This window comes from Thunnus thynnus, chromosome 20 (genome assembly GCF_963924715.1).
Source record: "Thunnus thynnus chromosome 20, fThuThy2.1, whole genome shotgun sequence".
Classification (NCBI taxonomy): domain Eukaryota; kingdom Metazoa; phylum Chordata; class Actinopteri; order Scombriformes; family Scombridae; genus Thunnus; species Thunnus thynnus.
The window spans coordinates 10,610,568-10,632,902 of NC_089536.1; the positions used below are offsets into that span (position 1 = coordinate 10,610,568).

At 39.8% G+C, this 22,335-nt stretch overlaps 4 protein-coding genes across 5 annotated transcripts; 3 read left to right on the forward strand and 1 right to left on the reverse strand.

The window, feature by feature from the left end:
* The first annotated feature begins 993 nt into the window (after positions 1–993).
* Positions 994–8,596, forward strand: dhx32a (DEAH (Asp-Glu-Ala-His) box polypeptide 32a). 2 transcript variants are annotated; one of them, XM_067577391.1, is made up of 11 exons: positions 994–1,014; positions 2,774–2,967; positions 4,305–4,677; positions 4,807–5,046; positions 5,128–5,221; positions 5,422–5,571; positions 6,155–6,346; positions 6,536–6,676; positions 7,500–7,690; positions 7,815–8,005; positions 8,282–8,596. In XM_067577391.1, exons 2-11 carry the CDS (start codon positions 2,825–2,827, stop codon positions 8,472–8,474), a joined length of 1,908 nt encoding a protein of 635 aa, XP_067433492.1. In that variant the 5' UTR covers positions 994–1,014; positions 2,774–2,824; the 3' UTR covers positions 8,475–8,596. The 2 variants fall into 2 exon arrangements, with proteins under 2 accessions (XP_067433492.1, XP_067433491.1); XM_067577390.1 differs by lacking the exon at positions 994–1,014 and adding an exon at positions 1,267–1,898.
* Positions 8,597–9,095: 499 nt separating this feature from the next.
* Positions 9,096–12,349, reverse strand: bccip (BRCA2 and CDKN1A interacting protein). Its single transcript, XM_067577393.1, has 7 exons — positions 12,136–12,349; positions 11,669–11,743; positions 11,463–11,543; positions 11,280–11,366; positions 10,968–11,155; positions 10,120–10,285; positions 9,096–9,984 (listed from the first exon to the last, which is right to left on the reverse strand). Exons 1-7 carry the CDS (start codon positions 12,286–12,288, stop codon positions 9,814–9,816), a joined length of 921 nt encoding a protein of 306 aa, XP_067433494.1. The 5' UTR covers positions 12,289–12,349; the 3' UTR covers positions 9,096–9,813.
* A 258-nt stretch (positions 12,350–12,607) lies between these two features.
* uros (uroporphyrinogen III synthase) lies at positions 12,608–15,458 on the forward strand. The gene is made up of 10 exons (XM_067577394.1): positions 12,608–12,698; positions 13,178–13,261; positions 13,381–13,464; positions 13,556–13,652; positions 13,861–13,935; positions 14,391–14,465; positions 14,568–14,651; positions 14,784–14,869; positions 14,950–15,048; positions 15,125–15,458. The coding sequence occupies exons 2-10, from the start codon at positions 13,199–13,201 to the stop codon at positions 15,245–15,247; spliced, it is 786 nt and encodes a 261-aa protein (XP_067433495.1). The 5' UTR covers positions 12,608–12,698; positions 13,178–13,198; the 3' UTR covers positions 15,248–15,458.
* A 217-nt stretch (positions 15,459–15,675) lies between these two features.
* mmp21 (matrix metallopeptidase 21) lies at positions 15,676–20,496 on the forward strand. Its single transcript, XM_067577392.1, has 7 exons — positions 15,676–16,058; positions 16,182–17,082; positions 17,672–17,811; positions 17,902–18,043; positions 18,147–18,404; positions 18,519–18,691; positions 19,076–20,496. The coding sequence occupies exons 1-7, from the start codon at positions 15,906–15,908 to the stop codon at positions 19,379–19,381; spliced, it is 2,073 nt and encodes a 690-aa protein (XP_067433493.1). The 5' UTR covers positions 15,676–15,905; the 3' UTR covers positions 19,382–20,496.
* The last annotated feature ends 1,839 nt before the right edge of the window (positions 20,497–22,335 follow it).

The window sequence follows — 22,335 nt, forward strand, 5'->3', positions numbered from 1 at the left end:
GTTTGAGCCAAATTTCTTTCATGTTTGAGCCAAATAGCAACCAGAAGGTTGAACACTCAATACAATAATAAGTGTAATTTAACATTTAACAGCAGTCCTTTTTTTTTTTAGAGACGTTTGAGTTTTCTAATTGGTTTAACCATTTGGCACCGAGTTAATTTCGACAGTCTGAGCCATTGTCTAAAAGCAATTTGCCAGACAATGCTGCTTCAATTAGTTATGGCATTGCAGACTGTGAAAGCTGGGGGAGGAGATCAAAAAGATGCTTTAAAAAACCAGTGTGAAAAACTCTGCTGATGATTAATCGAAGCAAGTCCATACAAAAACAAGGGCACACAGTTTCACTGATGAGATCTAATTAAAGAATTGCAACTCCAGCAGTTTCAGACCAGCTGTACCAGTCCAAACTGTTTCACTTACGGGCAAGAAAAGTAACAGATGTACATGTGCTGATGTGTGCCATCCATATGCAGGAAAAGTGAAGAGCTGTTGCATGTTTGATGCTTGTACCACCTGCAGGCATGGCTGCAGTTTCTGTGTAAGTCAAGGTTTTATGTTTTACAAATGAAACCTGCAAAATGTCAGGTTTTTTTCAGCTGTTTGGAACATATTCTGTGCTGAACATAGAGACTAGTCTGGAGAGGCCAGGAGAGCAGTTCTGAGCAGATTATATTTGGCTAAAAACAAAAAGGGAAGGGGTTGGGATGCAAAAGCCAAAAACAATAAAAGAAACAAGCAATGTAGGCAGGATAATCTTTGTCTCAAGTGCTCAGTATTTGAATTGTACTTGGATGTGATTGAAATTAGTTAAATGTCTGTTTTTACTCACTACAAGAGACAATTTCTACAGACAGTAGAGTTGAGACATTGCCTGATGGTTAAGAGCCTAAACAAGCTTTATTGACCTCAAGTAAGGTTAAGACAAATGAATTTTTGGTTGAACGGCTGAACAGCTCCCCCTGTGGGGAAGCTGCAGCCTGCTAAAAGTGAATGAATTTGGTGAGTGTTTGAGAGGTGAGTGCAAGTAATCCTATCATGTGCTTCACATCCAACAAAAAGTCAACAATTAAAACTTGAAAAAAAAATCCACTACATTTGGTTTCATAAACTATGAGTATCCCATATCATGTGTCATATTTAAAAAAAAAAAAAAAAACATGACATGGAAAAAGAAAGATCATATTTGAAGATATTCGCACTGCTGATAACACTCAGAGTTTGTGCGTCGTCACTACTTTACACGTTATCACTGGGATAATCAAGCGATTATGACAAGCTCATGCTCAGTGGTGGATGTGAAAGCCCTATGCAAATCAAAACACGTGTGAAGCCATGCTGGGGAGAAATTGCGCACCGGTGCGCACTGCGCGTCAGACAGCCCCAAACAGAACAACTTCAAACTTTGAACCGCTTAATAAATATAGTTTTAGCAATTAAGAAGCTGAGCAGAGAGCTTTTGTACATTTATCATCTTCTCCGTCCAAGGGCGCGAATATATGATGTTGTATAGACTGGATGGACATGCATGCTTAATCGGTTTTTGATTATTTACGATAAAAAAAAAAACCCGAATGGACCCGTATCTGGTGGAGTAGAAACCATTTGCGCTCTCATTGGGATTAACAAATATACATGTCATGTCGGAGGAAAATAATTCAGCGGAGCCAGACATTTACCCTGAAAGTGAAGAATGTCCCGGGGAAGATGCACTTGTCTTTGGAGATGAGTTGGAGTTAAATCAGTTCGACGGATTGCCCTTTTCCTCACGTTATTACAAATTACTAAAAGAGAGGAAGACTCTGCCGGTCTGGAAGGTCAGGTGCGAATTTGAGGATGCTCTGGTAAACAACCAACTGGTTGTTGTGTCTGGGACAGCAAAGACTGGGAGGAGTACACAAGTGAGTCTACAAGTTCAAAAATAATACTTGACTAGGAAAGAAGGAGTGTCAAATCTTTCAGACAGAGTTTATTAAAGAATATTTCACATTCAACTTGTGTCAGTGAAATTCAATTGGATGCAGCTGCATAGATAGATAGATAAATATGCTTCTATTAGGAGCTAAATAATAGTGCATTTCCCTACACTTTTCAATTTTCTCAGTTCAGGGACATTTTGACTCCCTTCAGACTGGATCCAAATACCAAAGCATAACCCAATTTGTGTGACCTGCTGCAGCTGTAGTTGCTGTTGCCATGTGCTCAGTTTAATCTATTCAGTCAACAGAAAATTGAGAAGTCTGCTCCTCTTGATTTGATTTAAATGTGAAGTACATTCTTTGAGTTGTGTTGCCATGTCCAACAATACAGCCTTTTCTATTGAATATTTTTACTTTGACATGTAATGGAACTAGTGGTTCATGCAGTGAGTGTTCACCATTATGTGAACTAGCTGCCCAGCTCAGCAGATGCTGTTGTGTGCCGAGCCCCAGCCTGCCCGCCTGACAGTTAGGCTGCACAAAAGCTCCAGCAGGGTAGGGGACCTCCTGCTGCTAAGCCCTGATCCGCTGGAGCCGCCACATGCTGCCCAAGCAATTTTGCATTATGAGCGATAATACCATAGGATATCTCCTGTCACTGTTTGTTTTACTGTGTGCTTAAACAAAAGCTGTTGGTACAATCCTGAAAGCATGTTCACCCATTGAAAACTAAGTTGGTGTGAAAAGAAGATGATCTGTTGTTTAATGTTTTATGGAGGATTGGTAGTGTGAAGTATGTTTTACTGTCAAAACATATAACAACAGTTGAACAACATTCAGTGATTATTCTCTTTCAGATCCCGCAGTGGTGTGCAGAGTTCTGCCTGTCTGCCCAGTACCAGCACGGCATGGTAGTGTGCACACAGACCAACAGGCAACAGGCTGTAGACCTGGCCTTACGTGTGGCTGATGAAATGGATGTCAACATAGGCCATGAAGTGGGTTACACCATCACTCTGGAGACGTGCTGCTCCTCCGACACTGTTCTGAGGTCTGTTGACGAGATCTTAGTCCATCTGTTTCACAGCCAGCAGCATCACACTTGAATGACACTTTAATATCATTCACAAGCTATCGCTGTCACTCTTAATCTTCTCCTTGTCTGTGCTTCTAACTCATCCATTGAGGCGTGTTGTGAATGTCACACACAAACTCCCTGTGAGGATTCTGCCTCAGTCTAGATAAAATGGGCAACTTTCAAGCCAAAGGCAATTATGCTCATTGCCTGATATCAAAAAACTGAAATCTTATTGTTCCAGAGTCACAATATCACCATTTAGGATTGAATGTGAATTCTTAAATAACAAAGGAAGTGTTTTTATTGCACATCCTTTATCCTGTAACTTTATAGTTCTTAGTCTGTATGGTGTATTGCGTACATTTTCACTATTCTACCATTTCTGATAATGAACATTCAATAATGTAATGACAAATTATTAGGTGTAAGAAAAGTAGATGGGAACAATTTTGATAATTCATTATTTAAAAGTTGACCAAAAAGCCAAAACATACGCTTGTTCCAGCCTTCAATGTGGGAATTTGCTGCTTTTCTCTGTTTCATGTCATTTATAAATAATATAAATTTGATATATTTGGTTGGTTTTGGACTTTTAGTCAAACAAAACAACATACTTGATAACAACTACTTAGGCTCTGGGAACTTGTGGTAGACATTTTTCACAAATTTCTGACACATTCTATCATTTAATTGATATTGATCAGCCTTAAATGTCACCTTTCACACATTGCACTTTGTAAACAATGCCTGCATCCATACTCATGATGTCATGACATGTTATATGTACAGCATTTTCCCAGTATGGTCTTGACTTAAAGCGAGCCTGTGTAACTTTTGAAAGAAGAAACACTGTAATATAATCTTCATTTAAATGCAAAAAACACACTCCTTCTCAGTTCAATACACTCAGGGGTTTTACTTGGTCTGGTATGACCAATAGCTTGTGGTGGCTAATGTTAGCAAACTGTAGTTAGATGTTGCTGTGTAACAGACATCACTGAGTCAGTTTGCTGACTTTGACGTCTCTCTACTTGTGCCACTGTTACACTATGTTTTAGCATGTCTTAGATACAACTTTCAATGGTTTTATCACAAAAGTAAAACAAGAGGTAAACATATCAGGCCTCAGCAGGGGCTAATTGTGGTTCAATTCCAGTCAATCTGTTTGCCCAATCATCTCTTTAAAGCTCAAGAAAATTTGAGAAAAGTAGCTTTTGTCCTGTAGGTACCCCTTGTGGCTGCTGTTCAGAAAAAAATCTTGCTTTCTCATACCTCTACTGTTAACCCCTCTGATGGCTTTTATCACTCAGGTACTGCACTGATGACATGCTGCTGAGAGAGATGATGTCGGACCCTTTTCTGGAACACTACGGGGTCATTATTATCGACCAGGCCCACGAGAGGACAGTTAGCACAGACATACTGTTGGGTCTCCTGAAGGACATCCTGCTGCAGAGGCCTGAGCTCAGAGTGGTGGTCCTCGCCGTCCCGCCCATGACTGATAAGCTGCTGAGCCACTACATCGGCGTTCCGCTCATCAGTCTGGAGGCCTCATGTTCTGCTGAGGTGGTCCACAGCAACAGCGGCAACAAGGACTACTTCTACTCAGCACTGAGACTGGTGCTGGAGATCCATCGTACCAAAGAGGATGGAGATATTGTTGTGTTCTTTGCCTCAGCTGAGGTGAGAGATTGTTAATACATTTTTCACAAGTGGTTTCATCCAACCAAAACTTGAAGTTCTAAATCTGGTGTCTGAGGCTGGCTTAACAAACTCCTACTTCTCCTACTTTGCTTGTAATCTCTTCTGCAGGAGGTTCATTGTGCCCTCAGCATCCTCCAGAGAGAGTGCACCAGGCTGGGAGCAGAGCTTGGCCAGATGGTGCCTGTGGTCCTGTGCCCGGGCCAGGGAGGGCTGCTGCCTAGCTTGACCGAGCAACCAGGCTCCAGGGGGTCAAGGAGGGTTTTCCTCTCTACCCAACAGGGGGAGGATATGTGGTGGGCGGCAGAGTCTGTTAACTTTGTCATCGACACAGGAGTCCAGAAAAAAATGGTGAGTTATTTCCAAAAGGACATATCGACCTTAAATGAGCAATATGCTGATTTTAAATGGCATGTGGTTTGGACTTTGTAGGTGTACAATCCAAGAATAAGAGCCAACTCAGAGGTGCTGAGGACCATTAGTCAATTCCAGGCAGATGTACGCAAGCAGATCTCTGGACCAACAGGTACGTCTGCTATCAGTTGAAAAAGGTTCCTTTCTGATGTTTTCAAAGTCAATGGTAAAGTCAGATATGGTATAACATCCAGGAATCTTGATTATAATAATGACTTTCCAACATCAGTTAATCAAATCACTTCATGCACAACCACAATTAAGTGAATCAGCTTTTTGCTTTCCTGATTTTTAGTTCACTTTATTTCTCAGGTAAATGCTTCTGCCTATATCCAGAGGACAGCCAGCTTCCTGCAGAGAGATCCCCACAGATTTTGGAGTCCAACATTACATCAACAGTCCTTTTCCTAAAAAGGATGGAGATAGGTGGCCTCGGACAGTGTGATTTCATTGACAGACCAGGTGAAGTAGCCTGCTGGTGGAAATTGGACAAGTTACTGTTGCAACATGATTACAAGCATTTTATATTTTTAGGTCAGTGATGCCCACTGACAGCATCTCTCTCACCCTAAAACACAGCCAGAAAGGTGTATATTGAGGGGGTTTTTTTGGCGAGAGTTAGTATGGATGAATATTTGCTCTGTGTAGCTGTTTGGGGTCAGTCAACCATGATTTAGCTGAGCTGACAGGACCCTGCTACTAACCATTGTCTGAGTTTTAACCCACCCTAACATGGACAGAACAGAACAGGCTAAAAGAGGCCAGCTCATTAACGATTACACAACATGTGTCATTAGGGCAGCGTCAGGCTGGTACAATGAAGAGGAAGTACAAGCTAAAGGCGCTGAAATATCTCTATATTCCTGCAGAAGTTGAAAAGTTATGTGGGATATGAACAGCCACTAAGTATAGGACTTTGAATGTCTTTAAAGCATCTTTCAAATTATTGTGATAGCCTTTCCAATTTGCACCATATGGATTCTTGTTTGATTTGTCGAATTTATGAATCACGCATGCTCTAATGTTGGTTCGTTCCTTGGTGCAGATCCAGAGGGTCTCATGCAGGCCTTGGAGGAGCTGGATTACCTCGCAGCTTTAGATGACGATGGCAATTTGTCTGAGATAGGGATCATAATGTCTGAAATCCCTCTGGACCCTCAGATGGCCAAAGCTCTGCTAGCATCCTGCGAATTTGATTGCGTGAGTGAGATGTTGACGATCGCAGCGATGCTATCAGGTATGTTTGTGCCATGTGTTCATTTTCAGTTAGTAATTTGTTGAGTGCAGATCATTTGATTGGTTCTTAGATTCACCATATGGACAGCTCATCTGTAGAAAGCAGTTTCTCTCAGACACTGAACCAGATGGTCTTTGGTAAGAGTGGCTTGTCTCAGTGATGTTGACCTCGTTGGTTCTTGTCTTTTAGCGCCAAGCTGCTTCCTGGAGCCACCTGCTGGTATGACACATGAGGCAGTCCAGTGTCACAGAAAATTCCAGCACCCTGAAGGCGATCACTTCACCCTCATTAACATCTACAATGCCTTCAAACAAAGTCAGAGAGAACAATGTAAGACTCATCAGTGAACACAACCAATCTATAGCCACAGAGAACATTTTCAAATATGCTGAAAGACAGTGTGACGCACAGACCATGATGCATCCATACTGCAGTTTCTCAATCTATTCTTCACTGTGGCAGCAAAACAAATTAGGTTTTTTGTTACACAGAGCCTTGTATCATCATCCCGAGGTACTCAGAGCACAGTGCACATACAGAGGCAGTTTCAAAATGCTTTACATTTCACTTTACAAGGATTTAAACACAGAAGAATCATCAACAAATTTATATGAGAGATTTTTAAAATTTGTGTTTCCCATTATCTCTTTAAAAAAAAAGAGTGTTTACAGTGTAGTAGTAGACATTTTGAGGAAAGCCTGATAACATGAACAAAAAGAACTGAAACATGGGGTTTATTCTGGACAAGGCTATAAAGCAGGAGCACTAATTTAACACAAGCTGAAATCTTCATCATGTCTCCTGATTTTCATAAGCAGTCCTTGTGATGTGGAAGGAAGTATCTTGGCTTGACATCGTAGGTTAAAACAAACCATTTTGCAGACCGTTATGCTTCCATCCATTCACAATTAACTGTAGTAAGAGACTAAAAGTTAAATCAACAGAAAAGTGGCTAAATTGTATTATCATTGAGCTAATCATAGCTGAACATGATGTAGAGTGCAGTTTAAGTAGTTTCCATACAGTGGCTTGATTTCTGAACACCAAATTGTTATATTGTTAATTAGTAGTGTTGTTTTTAATTAAAAAAAAAAATTAAGGCATGTCTGATTTTGAGAAAGCTTCGTTGTATGCAATGTGTTATGTTCTGCAGATTTCAGTGCTGAAAAGTGGTGCCAGGACTACTACCTAGATCATTCTGCCCTGAAGACAGCTGAGGCCATTAGATCAGAGTTGACTGACACCCTGAACAGGATTGAGCTCCCCATCTCCGAACCGTCCTTTGGAACCAAGACCAACACCCACAACATCAAAAGAGCTCTCCTGGCCGGGTTCTTCATGCAGGTATGTAGAATCTGAAAGATATTTGAAGCAATTTCCTGGTTTTTACTTCTTTTCAATTTCCCAGCGCCCTTTTTATAAAAACATTCCACCGTGTTGTCTCGCTGTTGCATTTTCCTGTTTGTAGATTGCTCGAGATGTGGACGGATCAGGAAATTACTTCATTCTGACACACAAGCACATGGCCCAGGTGCACCCCCTCTCCAGCTACGGGGCCCAGTCTCACAAGCTGGGACTGCCAGAGTGGGTTGTTTTCCACGAGTACACGCTGTCAGAGAACAACTGCATGAGAACAGTCTCTGAAATTTCCGCTCAAGTGTAAGTCAACATCACTGTCAGATATGCCATATGTACAAGCAGATTATATTTGAGTTCTTGGGGGTTTATGTTGTTTTGTACCATATTGATGAGAAAAACATGTTTGTTTTTGTTATTACAGTAAAACTGAGTAATTTGGGGAATTTTTTATTTAAATCTTTTTTATCCTCTTGAAATCTCCACACTAGTCAGGCATAGTGGGGACTTAATGTAGAGTTACTTATAAAATATTAACCATAATATCACTTGTTTTTTTTGTGTCTGTTGTCATTTTAGGTTCATTCAAATGGCACCACTGTATTTCTTCTACAATCTGCCCCCTAGTGAAAGCAAAAACATACTGCAAGACATGCTGGATCCAGACAGATCAAGAAATTGTAAAGAACAAAGAGCTGCGACTGACAGCAGTGATGCCAACAGCAGCTGTGCAGCAGTGCCGCAGACTTATGACAGATGTGTGATTCAATGAAGGGAAACTCTAAATGTGAAAACCTACACTGTAATCTATCGCCACATTGATATGTTTGTAAAATGTGTATAGTCAATGAAAACCAGACTGTAATATTAATTTATTACATTGCTTAAAAGTTGTTTGATGGTCACATGTATATTAGCAAAGAGGGTTGACTCCACCATGTCCTGATGTTTTCATGAGCTGAGAATGTTGTCTAGCAGGTAAATAGACTCCTTGTATAGACACACTAAAATGTGTTTTTTTGCCCCCTCAGTTTTCCTGCTCTCCCCATCAACACTGTGTGTCTGGAAATTGCTAGTATCCTGACAGCTAGTTAGGTTTTTAGACTGTAATGAGCAACAGAGGGGATGTTATCTTCTGCCTTAGGTGAAAGGGAAGAAAAAACATACATGTGTGATACTAAAAACAAAGATGATGCAGATTCAAAGAGATGGTTTAGCCCTTTGATACATATACATGCTGCTAAAGAAGTCATTTGTCACCTACTTTCTTCTCATTTTTTATGCAAAGCTGTCCTTTTCAGAGCTCTTGGTGTTGCTCGTCAGGTTAACGTGTTATGTAAGGATCTGGATTTGAGACTAAATAGATTAAGAAAGCAAACTTGTCAAAGCATGAAAATGTATAATGTATTTATTGACCACCAGTACCAAGAGATATACATAAATCCTTGATTAGAAATAGTCTAGTAGAACAGCGCTTTAGCACAAATATCCTGCGTTCAATAATCTGCTTTTGTTTAAAAAATATATTGAGTTCTGTATGTTTCATTTTATAACTACAATCCAGATTAAATTTGTGAAAATTGAACTTTGTAGCAAATGATGTCAAGGAAAATCTACAGCTGCAGAATAGTACATTTCATTTGTATGTAGTTCAGTTTACAGAGCTTTACTATTCAGTAAAAGCGATGACACACTCATCCCCTCTCCATCTGTGGAGACTGGATGACAAGCTCAACCAATCAGCTTTGGCCATTAATACAAAAGGAACTGTAATCCTAAAGTGTCTTGGTTCATAATCTTGTTATACACAAAAGTCCTTATAGACAACATGACTAAGTGCCGTCTTTCTAATCGTATTCACATGATATAACAGTTACATATAATTAGCAGAGTATGTGGTTACTTCCCTCTGCATTGTGTCTTAAGTGAACCAGAACTTTGTAAAAACAACATCTCTAAAGTTGCTGAAAAAGGAAACCCTCACCACATAAGTACAATATGTCAGGTTTACAATACTGGCATTACTGTACATGAACATTTTCTTCTAAATTGTACTGAACCATTTCCATGAGCTTGAAGGTCTTCAGTGAGTGCATAGTTTATTGTGAGGTTCACACAGTTAGGTATTCTTTCAGTTTGTCCATAATGGCAGGCATTCTGTCTGCTGGGATCAGCATCACTGTCCTGAAAGGCTTCATGGGTACGTCGTCGAACGACCACCTTCCACTCAAACAGGAGTCTGCGTCATCCTGGACTGAGTAGTGGAACTTCATGATGGCTTGCTGTAAGGAGAACAGATTAAAACTTAATACTGCACAAATTTTTTGGACATGAATACAACTGTCCAAATATGTAAGGCGCTCCCTGAATTATTATCGAACATTTCAGTAACATCTGGGACATTTACTTGACTTTACCTCGTAGAAGAATTCCTCCTCTGCATTGACAAACATGTATTCCTCTTTGGGAGGTCCTCTGGCTGGAATACTCTTGGTTGCCTCTTTGCAGGTCTTGCTGATCATCAGACAGTAGTGGCATCTCCCACTCGGCTTATTCGTCCTCTGAGCTTCAGCAATTTCTTCCCTGGAGAACAGAATGCCATTCAGTTTATTTTTCTGCATACTACATTATCAAAAGATTTATTTTTATTCTTTCACAAAGCACTGTCAGGTCACATATTGCTTCAAACAACAACGAGCAGTTCATACAAGGTACAAAGGGTAGTAGGAAGACATGTTCATTCAGTGTCACTCCCAGGATGCAATGGTGTGATAAAAACATGTGTAAACAAATGTTCCCCAGTGGCAACACATTTTTGCTTTCCAATAACACACTGACAATGTCCTCTCACTACCACAAAAAATGGAAAAATAAAAATGCAATCTGTCTGCTGCCCTCACAAACAAGCAATCTTTAATCCTAGAATTTTCTTCCAGTATGCTGCGGCTCAGGTGTACTGAGATGAAACTGATAAGGACTGATTATTTAATGCAGAGTCACGACATATTTGACTGAGAACTCATAAAAACATGGCAAAACTAGAGTGTACACATGCACTATAATCACGTGCAAAACTGCGGTCAAGTGCTGCAGTGGTAGTAATTCTCTTCGTGTAAATCAGGAATTTAAAAAAATGCATATGCTGTATGCTAAATTTGCAAGACTATATGAACGTAACACCTTATTTTAAAAGAATGGTGGTGCATTTCTTGACTCCTTTTGTAAGAAATAGTGAGGAGGGCATAAGAAGGCAGGCTAAACTCACTGGAGCTGTTTGTGCAGTGGAAGGGCGATCTGTGGAGGTACATTGATGAAGCGCTCACTCAGCAGTAACCCTACAGGCTTGCTGGTGTCATTAAGGATCTGCTCCAGCTGTTCCATCGCGCTGTGAGACGAGTTCTTCTCACACTGATCCATGATCAGCTCCTTCACCTCCTCCACACACTGCACACCCTGCCAACGACAGCAGACACAAACATGCTCTGATACTTAAAACTAACTGGTAACACGTGTATACATTTTCGTATATCCCAGTGAGTGTGTGAGGCTGATATTCGATGCGTGTCAGTGGGGTTACCTTTCTCTCTGTAAGGTTGAGCATAGTGATGAAGCCAAACACTTCATCTGGATCGTCATCATCGCTGTCCTCTGGCACCTCAGCTTGCTGGAGTAAAAGAAAAGCGAGTATATCATTGAAGTGAAACTGCTGAAAAGTCATCTTTCATAAATGATGAGTGGACTAACCTATTCAGTAACTCACCCTGATGACGCTTCCCATATGATTCTGCTGAATGATGAGATCTGTCATCTCTGATGTATTTACATGAGCCTTCAGAAAGAGCTGCACACAAACAAACAAACAAACAAACAAACCAGAAGTAGCATCAGCATGAAGCACAGCTGGCACTTAACAAATAACATGAGGAGGATCAGATGAATGCAAAAATATAAATGCTGTCCCCAAACCTGTTGTAAGAGTTTCTTGATGCCATTGAAGTCATTGCCAGAAATGTTGTGGGCTTCGAAGTCCACCATTACCTCCTGAAAGTTAAACAATAACAACGCAAAAAGCAGTTAACAGGTGAAACCTGCGTGAAAAGTAGTTAAATACAAGTACTTTTTTGATTGGCTAGTTATATCATGTACTTTTTGAATGAATCAGTAATTCTGGTTGTGCACAGTTAACCTACTTACTATCAAGTTATCATGGAGTAAACTCATGTTATACAGTAACTTCACTTCTTAAAAATCATATCCCAGCTGGTCTAGTTATCTAACGTTACTTTTATTAATCGTGCCAAACAGCATCAGTAAATATTCCTCATGTGGCTTCCAGTAATCTGCTGTTACCTTTTTGTCGACAGCTGTGTTAGCTGGCTAACTAGCAAGCTAGCGAGGCCATGCAACAATGAAAGAATAGTTTGTTGTTTTACCTCATTTATCTCCTCTTCTGATGCCTCGCTATCGTCCTCCCCAGAATCGTCATCATCCTCCAGGTTTTCATCGGAGCTGTTGTCACTTTCCTCGGGATTTTCACCCAAACCTACGGCTCGCCTCTTAGCAGATGAAGCCATGCTTGCAAACATGCAACACTCGTGTCAACTTGAGTGGGCGGGGAAAAGGTTACAGTTGAGGCCAGATGAGGAAACTGGAACACTGTAGCCGCCATTACGGCTCTAAATGTAATGGACACGCAGCTTCTCGTAGCAACATCGGAGCCGCAATGACGGCTAGTTGACTGTTAGGGAAGTGGAATAAACCAATTTGGAAAAAGGGGTGACCATTTATTTAATCTATGCCTAAACTAAGATTTTGACGTTATACATCTGTAGTTGAGCTATAAAGAAATATTTTAGTGTTTAAAACTATCAATAATATATGACTTGTTACATATAACTCGATTTTTTGGGGACGTTAGTCAAATGTACAGCATTATGTCTCCCCTTCTTAACCGTATCTGAAGTCGTCATGCATTCAGCTGTAGGGACAACTCAAGGTACATGAATTTATTGCAATATTTTGCTATATTTTATTGTTTTCTGACCATCTTTTGCAGCATTGTAAATAACGAATAAGACAAATAAGTCGCTTATTGTCATTAGGCATTATGAACAGGTGCTACTAAGCTGACAGATAGTACAGCTAACTTGAGCTGTCACTTCCCAGTGTGGCTTGCTAATGTAAACAGTAACACATGAGGACATGTTTTAGCTTCATTCATTGGTTTTCAATAGGAAAAGTGTATCCTTCCTGCTTTTGTTTGCTACTCAGATACAGTCCAATAATCATGACTCTACATATCGTTATCAGCAGGCTGCATATGACAGTTTTAGGGTGTAGCTTTAGCTTGCTGTGCATTCCCACCCTCCGTCCTCAGTGTTTTTGCTATTTTTCACACTGACATTACTTTGACAGCAGCGTTTATATTCCACTCTGGGTCGTTCTATTGTATTCTTATCAATTTTATTTATTCAGCGTTTTAAGGTCTGTATCAAGATGCACGTACTGCTTCTCAAAGAGCCAAGAGATGGAGATTCTGGACCAGATCCTTACATCAAGGTAAAGGCGATTTGCCCCTAACTTGCATCTAATAGTGCTCAGTTCACATATAGCTGTAGTCATATACCAATGCTTTTCATTTGACTGATAATTTTGAGTCTATTATTTCTATTCCCCAGGAGTTGGAATCACATGGTCACAAAGCAACCCTAATTCCTGTGCTGTCTTTTAAATTCGTCTCATTAAACACCTTGACAGATAAAGTAAGTGCACTTGTTACAGAATTAGATTAATATTTCCATCAGTTATGTCATGTTGCGTGTTCTCAGTCATTTCTATGACTTTCTATATCAGCTTTTCCAGCCAGAAAAACACGGAGGTCTCATATTTACTAGTCCAAGAGCAGTGGAAGCTGTGAAGATGTGCTTAGAAGCAGAAGACAGAAGGGAAGGTAAGAAAATACAAAGAATACACTTCAAAAATATTGTAATGGTTGCACCTGTATCTCATTGATATAATGGTCTTAATCCCCTGAAGTGTATTTGGCTAAATGTCTATAAATTCTGTGTACTGGATATCCTAACCACTAATTAAGATTATAAATGGATTTCCTCTAGTTTGATTAAATGTTAAATCTCTTTCCTAAATTATTAAATCAGAGTGGAATAGCTCAGTGAAAGACAAATGGAACAGCAAGTCCATCTATGTGGTTGGGAAGGCAACTGCTGCATTAGGTAAGTTATTGTCACACAAAAAACTCCATCTTTGTACATTGTGCTTATTATACGTTTACATTTCCTATATTAATGCTAAGTGTAGGAGAGTGTGGCAGGCACCTGGTGCTGACATAAATGTGTGAAGTGATGTTAGTACCCCAAGTCATTTGGAAAAAGGTTGTACACAAGTGACAGTTTGCTGTGACACACAGTGAATGTATTTGGTCTTTAGAGAACGAGCAGGTGCTGCACCTTCCTGATGTTGTTTTACACCATTCTTCATGGTAAACATCAACAGTTGGATCTCTTTGTAGTCAGTTTTTATTATGTACTTATTTTGTTATTGAAGAAGTTAAAATAAACTGATCTAAACTAAAAGTTACTTGTTTTAAAAATATTTGCTCTGCCATGACATGATATCAACATTACATATCATATTAATCCCCATGTTTTTTGTGTTTTATCCTGCACAGTACGAAATCTTGGTCTTAACCCTTTGGGCGAGGACACGGGGACAGCAGAGGTGCTATCACGTGTTATTATTGAACGTATGCTATTATTTTATACTCTCACATTCTTCACAGTTTAATTTTTTTTTTAATTGATTGATCTGACAACAAATATGACCTTACATCTGATTCTCATCGTAGGAGAGGACACAAATATCCCCCCACTTTTTTTCCCCTGTGGCTCAATCAAAAGAGAAGTCTTGCCCACGGCTTTAAGGGAAAATGGTAAGCATTCCCCCATGTTGTGCCTCTCGATTAAAAACTCAAGGTGATAAAACTCCCACTGGGGTTACACTAATTATAAAATAGTAATTGAACTACCTTTATCACTGCGGGGATCTGTTTCTTTGTTTCCAGGAGTTCCCCTTGAGACGCTGACTGTCTATCAAACAACTGAACATCCAGACCTGGAGAAAAATCTAAAGAACTACTTCACAGAGCAGGTAAATCTCTACTCCTACTACATTTTAGAGGGTACGTTTGTATTTTTGTGTGTTAACTACATCTCTGACTGTATGCACAGGGCGCTCCAGCCAGCATAGCTTTCTTCAGTCCATCAGGAGTGAAGTTTTGTCTAAAAGTGGTGCGGAAGCTGTCAGGTGAACAGCTGAGTCAAATCAAGGTATGGCTTCCACATGAAAAATTGATCAGTCTACTTTATCACACTTTCAGTCATTTTGACCTTTTTTTGTTTCCAGTTTGCAGCCATAGGTCCTACTACACAAGACGCTATGACAGCAGAGGGCCTGTGTGTCAGCTGTGCTGCAGAGAAGCCAACAGCTGAACACCTGGCAGCAGCGATAGCCAAAGCTCTACAGTAACCACCCCTCACCCTCACCATCCACTTTATCTTCTTTCTTTGTATAGTCTGTATTTCTGTATTCATGTATTTTTATTTGTCTGTGTGCTGCTCCTCTTGCCAGTTTTGTAAGTTATTTTGCACTGAGAAAAAGTAGCTTTTGTGCCATAAAAGACATGAAAGACTAAGTGAATATATATATATGTATATATATAGTTATATTTATTGTTAAGCTTGCTCAAGAAACTCAATGTAGAGTTTGTTTTTGAAAATAAATTTAAATCAGTGTGGTCATATGAAAAGTTGGGTCAGTGGTTATTCACTTTAAAAACACTCTAGTTTCTGTGTGTCCTATTCAAAGCAGGTGTTGGCAGAGGTCATGACTGCCCTAAACCGCTGTTATTGTTCACATGAAAGTGAAAGTTTTCACTTCTTCACACAGGTCAGCAACAGTCCATTTAAAACCAGTGAAGCGCGTATAACATCCATACAATTCACTCAAATTCAGGAGTTGTAGACAGCAAAGACATGTTTACTTTTCACACATAGCTGAGGAAAGTGTAATATCTCTAGAGAATCACACCTTTAAATGGGTGTGGAGAAACTCAGGATTTGCCTATAAAGCAGTGTGACTTCTTACTTGCTTGCCATCATCTCACTTGGAGTAAACCAACGCCACGATGCTGACTTTTATCCAGCGGATAATTTTCCTTTTTTGGACAACCATTAGCTCAGCTGATGCAGAGAAACTTTTCCATAACCGGGATCATTCTGATTTGCAGACTCTTAATTCCCATCAAGCTGAGCTCATTACAGATAAATACACAGCAGAGGTAAAAATCTTACATATTTTTCCCAATTGTTTACTGTGTTTTTACATTTCAACATCTATTTAGAATTTTGAAAATGCCCTTATTTTATGATGCATTATTTAATTGAACCCATGTCTTGTTTAGTTGTTTCTCTCTAGATATGGATTCATTAAACCAGTGAACTGGGAGGAGATCCAGTTTGAAGATTCAGACACTTCTTTTCATGATGATTTCCTAGACGACCTTCATGCAGTGATCCAGGAGGGGACCTCACTGCCTCACTCAAGGGATGCTCCTCAAGATGATGATCAATATGACCACAACAGTCCAACTAAAAGCCGAGCGTTTATTTCAGCACTTGAGGAGTTTCAGAAGGTATCGGGCCTGCCTATCACAGGTGTGTTTGATGAGGCCACCAAGTTGGCCATGAACAAACCAAGGTGTGGAGTCCCTGACAAGAAGCTTGACCTAAACACTCCTGTAGTGCCTGAGAACAGTAGTGCCTCAGATATTGAAAACAGTCCAAATGACTCTTTTAATGAGACTGACAGTAACAACACAGCAAATAATTTAATCAATGACACTTCTTTTGATTCTGGTAACTCCTCTGAGGATGACTTATTCAATTTTAATGACACAGAAAGCGTTCTCAAAGTCATTTCCAATGACACCAATGTAATTCACACAGATCACACTTTAAAAAACAGCTCACAAGACATCAACATGGACAGTCAAATGGTAAATGTCAGTGTGAATATACGACAGAACGAAACAGCACTTGTTAGGAAACGTCACCTTGCCACTCTTGTATCCAAGAGTAGGCGGAGGAGAGATTTGAGTGAAACAGGTTACAGGGCCTTTTCTAAGAAAGTTTTGAAGTGGAGGCTGATTGGAGAAGGCTACAGCAATCAGTTGTCTATTGAGGAGCAGAGGTACATCTTCAGACTGGCCTTCAGGATGTGGAGTGAAGTGTCTCCGCTGGAGTTCGTGGAGGACACACGCTCCCCACTGGAAGATATTGATATCAGGCTGGGCTTTGGCACAGGTAGGTCTGAGGGAACTCATTGCAACATTTTTTTATTTGAAAAAAATGAGTGAAAATATTATATTTTACTATTGCTCTTGATTTGAATATAACATCACTTGTCTGTGAAGGTTCATTTCCTGTTTTAGTTTTAAAAAAAAATCTGCTCACATGGCCACATATCATTAAGCTCTATAGCAATACATTAATAGGAATACTACACCTGTTAAAGTACAGTATTTAAGTTATTCATCCACACAATCTGATATATTCAGATAATATAAAAATCATCATTTTTTAATTCATACTTGAGAAAAAAATTGAACTGAATTTGGCCTCTCTTGGAGAAGAATTAAGACTACAAGAATAGCTTTAATGTTAAGAACCACCACTGCAGCAGTAATAGCTGTCATCAGTGTTCTTAAGAGCTGGAATATGTTGGTTTTGTACAATAAAGGGTTTTTTTTCCTCTTATCTCTCTGGATGTTTTAATTTTGTACTAAACTTGAACCTTGTTTGAAATAAAACATGTATTGAACTGCATGTAGATGTTGTTTTTACCAAATTCACATAGAAAAATAAGCATCTTTTTTAAATCTCTGCCACTCAGGAAGGCATCTGGGATGCAATCAGAGGTTTGATGGCACTGGTCAGGAATTTGCCCACGCCTGGTTCCTGGGTGATATACACTTTGATGACGATGAACATTTCACTGCTCCCAATGCGGGCAGTGGCATCAGCCTTCTTAAAGTAAGCAACAGCCTGATTAAAGCAATCCTCAGGAGATATAATGAAAACAATAGATTCAGTTAAAGCTCATTCATTTGAATTCTCTATTAGGTGGCAGTTCATGAGATCGGCCATGTCTTGGGTCTGCCCCACATCTACAGGCCTGGATCTATAATGCAGCCCAGCTATCTGCCCCATGTGTCTGGCTTTGAGATGGACTGGATGGACAGGAAAGCCATTCAGCACCTCTATGGTATATGATTTTAGCACCATCTAGTGGACATTTATACACACAGACCCAGAGTGATATACTGACAGATTGACACAAAACCTCACTTTTTTTTTTTTACCTCCAGGGGGATGTAAGGGTCGATTCAACACTGTATTTGATTGGATCAGAAAGGAAAAGACACCCTATGGGGAGGTAGTAGTCCGCTTTAACACATATTTCATCAGAGACAGCTGGTACTGGCTGTATGAGAACAGAAATAACAGAACACGCTTTGGAGACCCAGTTGCACTGCGGATCGGCTGGCGTGGCATTCCCGTCGATGGAGTGGATGCGCATGTGCATGTGTGGTCCAGAAAAAGAGATGCAGTTTACTTCTTCAAAGGTAGATATACATATACTGTATATAATGTGCAAATAGAGTGAGTGGCCAATAGGTTTTTATAATATGGCTCTAAAGAGATAAAGATAAAAGATATTTGGTTGTTTTTGCTTACAGGTACCCAGTTCTGGAGGTATGACAGTGATAATGACCAGGTGTTCATACAGGATCCAGAAGGTCACCGCTATCCAAGAATAATCTCTGAGGGTTTCCCAGGGGTCTCCGGCCCCATTGACACAGCGATATATGACAGGAGAGACTCCTACATCTACTTCTTCAAACGCACTCTTGTAAGAATTCTTATCTTCTCTTTAACACATGAGAAATGAGGAGGTACAAAGGAAGCACATAGGGATTGTTAGATTTGTTAGGTTAAAAACAACAGTAGATTTGACGATTATCTGAGAGAAGGCCAATGAGGGGACAATTTAATGGATAAAATCAAGGTGGGATTATCAACTGGGCAAAGAGAGTAACTGTTACAAGCCCCAGGATATCAACTAAAACAAAATTTAAATAATCTAATAATTCCAATATACAATTGTGTTAAATTGCTATAAACTGACAGACAGAAAACCTGAGGCCAAAGTACTATTAATATAGTTTAGAACTACTGGTTGGTTTCTGCTGGTAAGAAAATTCTCAAGAGGGAAAACAATTATCTGTTCAAACAGGTGTATGCATTCGACGTGGAGGCCAACGGCTTGGCAAGAGGCTTCCCAAAAAACATCCGAGATGTTTTCCCTCCAGTGGTGAGTGGAGATCATCCAGATGGCAACATTGACTCTGCCTACTTCTCCTACACCCACAATGCCATCTTTCTTCTCAAGGGCACGCAATTCTGGCAGGTGGTGAGCAGCCGCGATCGCTGGCGCCGGCCCTCTCTGCCACGAAATGGCCTGCTGCCACACAAGGAGGTGGATCAGCATTGGTTCGACATCTGCAATGTTCATCCCACTGCACTCAAACTAACCCGCTGAGGGTGCTCATGCAGAGATTCATTAAACCCTACTGATGTTTAATGATGTGTACACATCTAAATACTGTTTGTGTTATGTGTATACATCATCTACGTTTTTACTGACATTACTGTGCTCTCTTATTTGAGGTCTAATAGACAAAAACTACTATTTAAATATTTTGTTGGCTAATTTTCAATAAAGTGTGTTATTTATATATCTGACAGCTGCTCTATCTTTCCCTGTCCATCACTTAGAGGTGCCAAACGCATTCTGGCATGAAAACAATCCTAAAGGATCTCTTATGATTAAGATATTTAGAGCATGAGTGAGAATAAACTTATTTATTGAATGTTTACTTGTTCTTTATACAGAGACCTATTGATATACATGTAATATAGCTGATACCTATCAGTGTTGTGCTGAGTTGCTCTATGTAAAGCTTTATCTGTGCACAGACGGAATTGCTTTCATAAGGCACACTTACAAAGAAAATGAGATGTTTATACAAAAAAAAAAAAACCATGAAATGTCATATGTCACAATTTATGTATCATGAAGTGTGGAGTGACTTCTCATGTAAGATACATTGGACTTGTATCTGTATATGAAACATGTAAAAGTAACTAAAATGCATGTATAAAAATGGAAATTTATTCAGAAGACTGAGAGTGGTTGCAGATTGAAAGCATCTGGTCTTTTGACATAATGGTATAGAAAGAGACACATTAGATAATGATGTGCACAGCATATCATCAGAAATATTGCACACCATAGATTAAAAATAGGGATTCATTCATATTCCTCAGATATGTTTTTTGTTCCTCTCTTATTTGCACAATATGTTGCTGGGAGGAATATAACATTATTGCCAGATCCACTCATTGCCCCATTGCGAGGTCCCATTGCTTCTCGTTGGCTTGAGTATCTGAGAGCACATTTGCACTGAATGTATGAAAACTACCACTTCCCTCTGAATTACCTTGCAGAATCTCAAATCCACAGCTGCCTGCAGGCAGGAAAGATAGTCATGTGACCAGAAAACCATGATACTCCTTGTGATTCATCTCTTGCAGAACAACAAGCTTTTTGGGGGGCTGATCTGGAAGAAAACAGTATAAGCTTTGTCAATAAAACCCTGGAGGTGGTGGAAAACATCTATTTAGCGATCTGTGTCTTTGAATTCCTTCTTATTATGAATGGTTGGGTTAAAGATTTACACGCTATCAATCAAAAAACGAGCCTATTGAAATTTAGATTGAAGCAAAATGATTGAAAAAGGTGCTAGTCTTATTACTTAATGCTGTTCCATTTTATCCTAATCATTTGAGCATGGTGCAAAGAAACAGACATCGATTCTGTAATCAATATGTTACTTGAACACTCTTATTAATTCAGCTCATTTTAGGAGATTAAGCTCCTGGTGGGCCCCAGATAACTAGCGTTGTGCTCCAGGCGCTCCATAGGCTATATTAATAAATTGAAGTAGAAATCAATTACAAGCAAAGGAACAAAATGTCAGGGTAAGAGGAGCTACAGAGATGGATTTCATGAGATGATGAGTCTGCTCTCACATTTACAGAATGAGCTTCGCTTTCTGTGGAGGCACTGACAGCATACAAATAAATGCCCTTGTTCATCATTCCCCGCTGAAGATGTGTACTTGTTTTCTTAAGCTAAAAATCTGTGATGCTTTATAATTTTCATGGTATGTCTGGGATTTCAGTGAATAAATAGCAGGCATCATTTATGGCTTCTTGGTTCAGTAAAAGTCCACTTAAAATGTAGCAATTTAGGGATATTACAATATTTACTGGCATATTTTATCACTCCAAGAGAGCTAATAAACATTCTGTAATTCATAATGAGCTCATGTAGCTAATATGCCATATGTTTGTTGCTGCAGTATGTTGCTGTGTGGTTGACATCACAGCAGGAATTTATTGATAGACTAATATTGAATCCAGTACATAAGATGATGCAGTGCAGTGGAGGCTTGTGATCTGTTTGTTTATCCCATTATGAAGCACCATACATCTCCTGCACCCTGGAGTTCCTCATACAGAGGAATCCTAAATGCAAACTGTTATTCACACATGTGAGTCCCTGGCTGCCGTACTGCACAGCTCATTGATCTGTGCTTTTGCACTAACAGTGCTGCTATTGAAGCTCCCTTTTCCTTACACCATGGGCCTCTATGGATGCGACGAGGATAAATGAGATCAGTCATGCCGATGGATCCCGAGCCGCAGCAGCCCCAGAGAGATACAAAAACCTGTCATGGCACAGCAATCCACATGGGAGGAACTTCAGAAACAGGAGAATGGGACAAAACTCCTTCAGCACATTCATATAACAAAAATCCCCTAAACTCTGTCAAGACGTGAAAATAACTTGCAGTGCTACTGCCTCAAGTGTATCTCAGAGCTGTGCGGATGGAAAATTTAAGAATAAATCTCGCCAAGAATCTTTTCAACTGAGTGTCATACAATAATGTGTCTTTGTGTGTGTGCGCGCCAAGGGATAAGTTCAACAAACCGCTGCATGTAGATGGCGTGTTGCATTATGATTCTTGTCTGTGAGATCTAGCCTTTCCTTGTTGTCCCGTCTCTCGGGTTGAATTAATAGTCAAGGATGATATCACTTTCAATATGTTCACAGAAAGATAACATTTACACAGTAAACAATCCAAGGATCTCCCTTGCGATAGAAATGATGGCTTTTTTTTTTTTCTGTGAGTCATACCTTGTGGGAAGGATGTCAGGTATAGTTTCAGTTTTATTGCACGCTTGTGTTGAAGATGTTGAGATTCTTCTATTTTACTCATTGTACATGTCGCAGTATTCACACAGCGCTGTGAAAATCTGTCATGCTCTGTCTGCCTGACAGTGTCTGCCCTTGGAGAAATAGAGCAGGTGAAGTGGTAACTTCATCAGAAAAAGGAATAAACAATTCCATTACTTCAAGAGTATTGA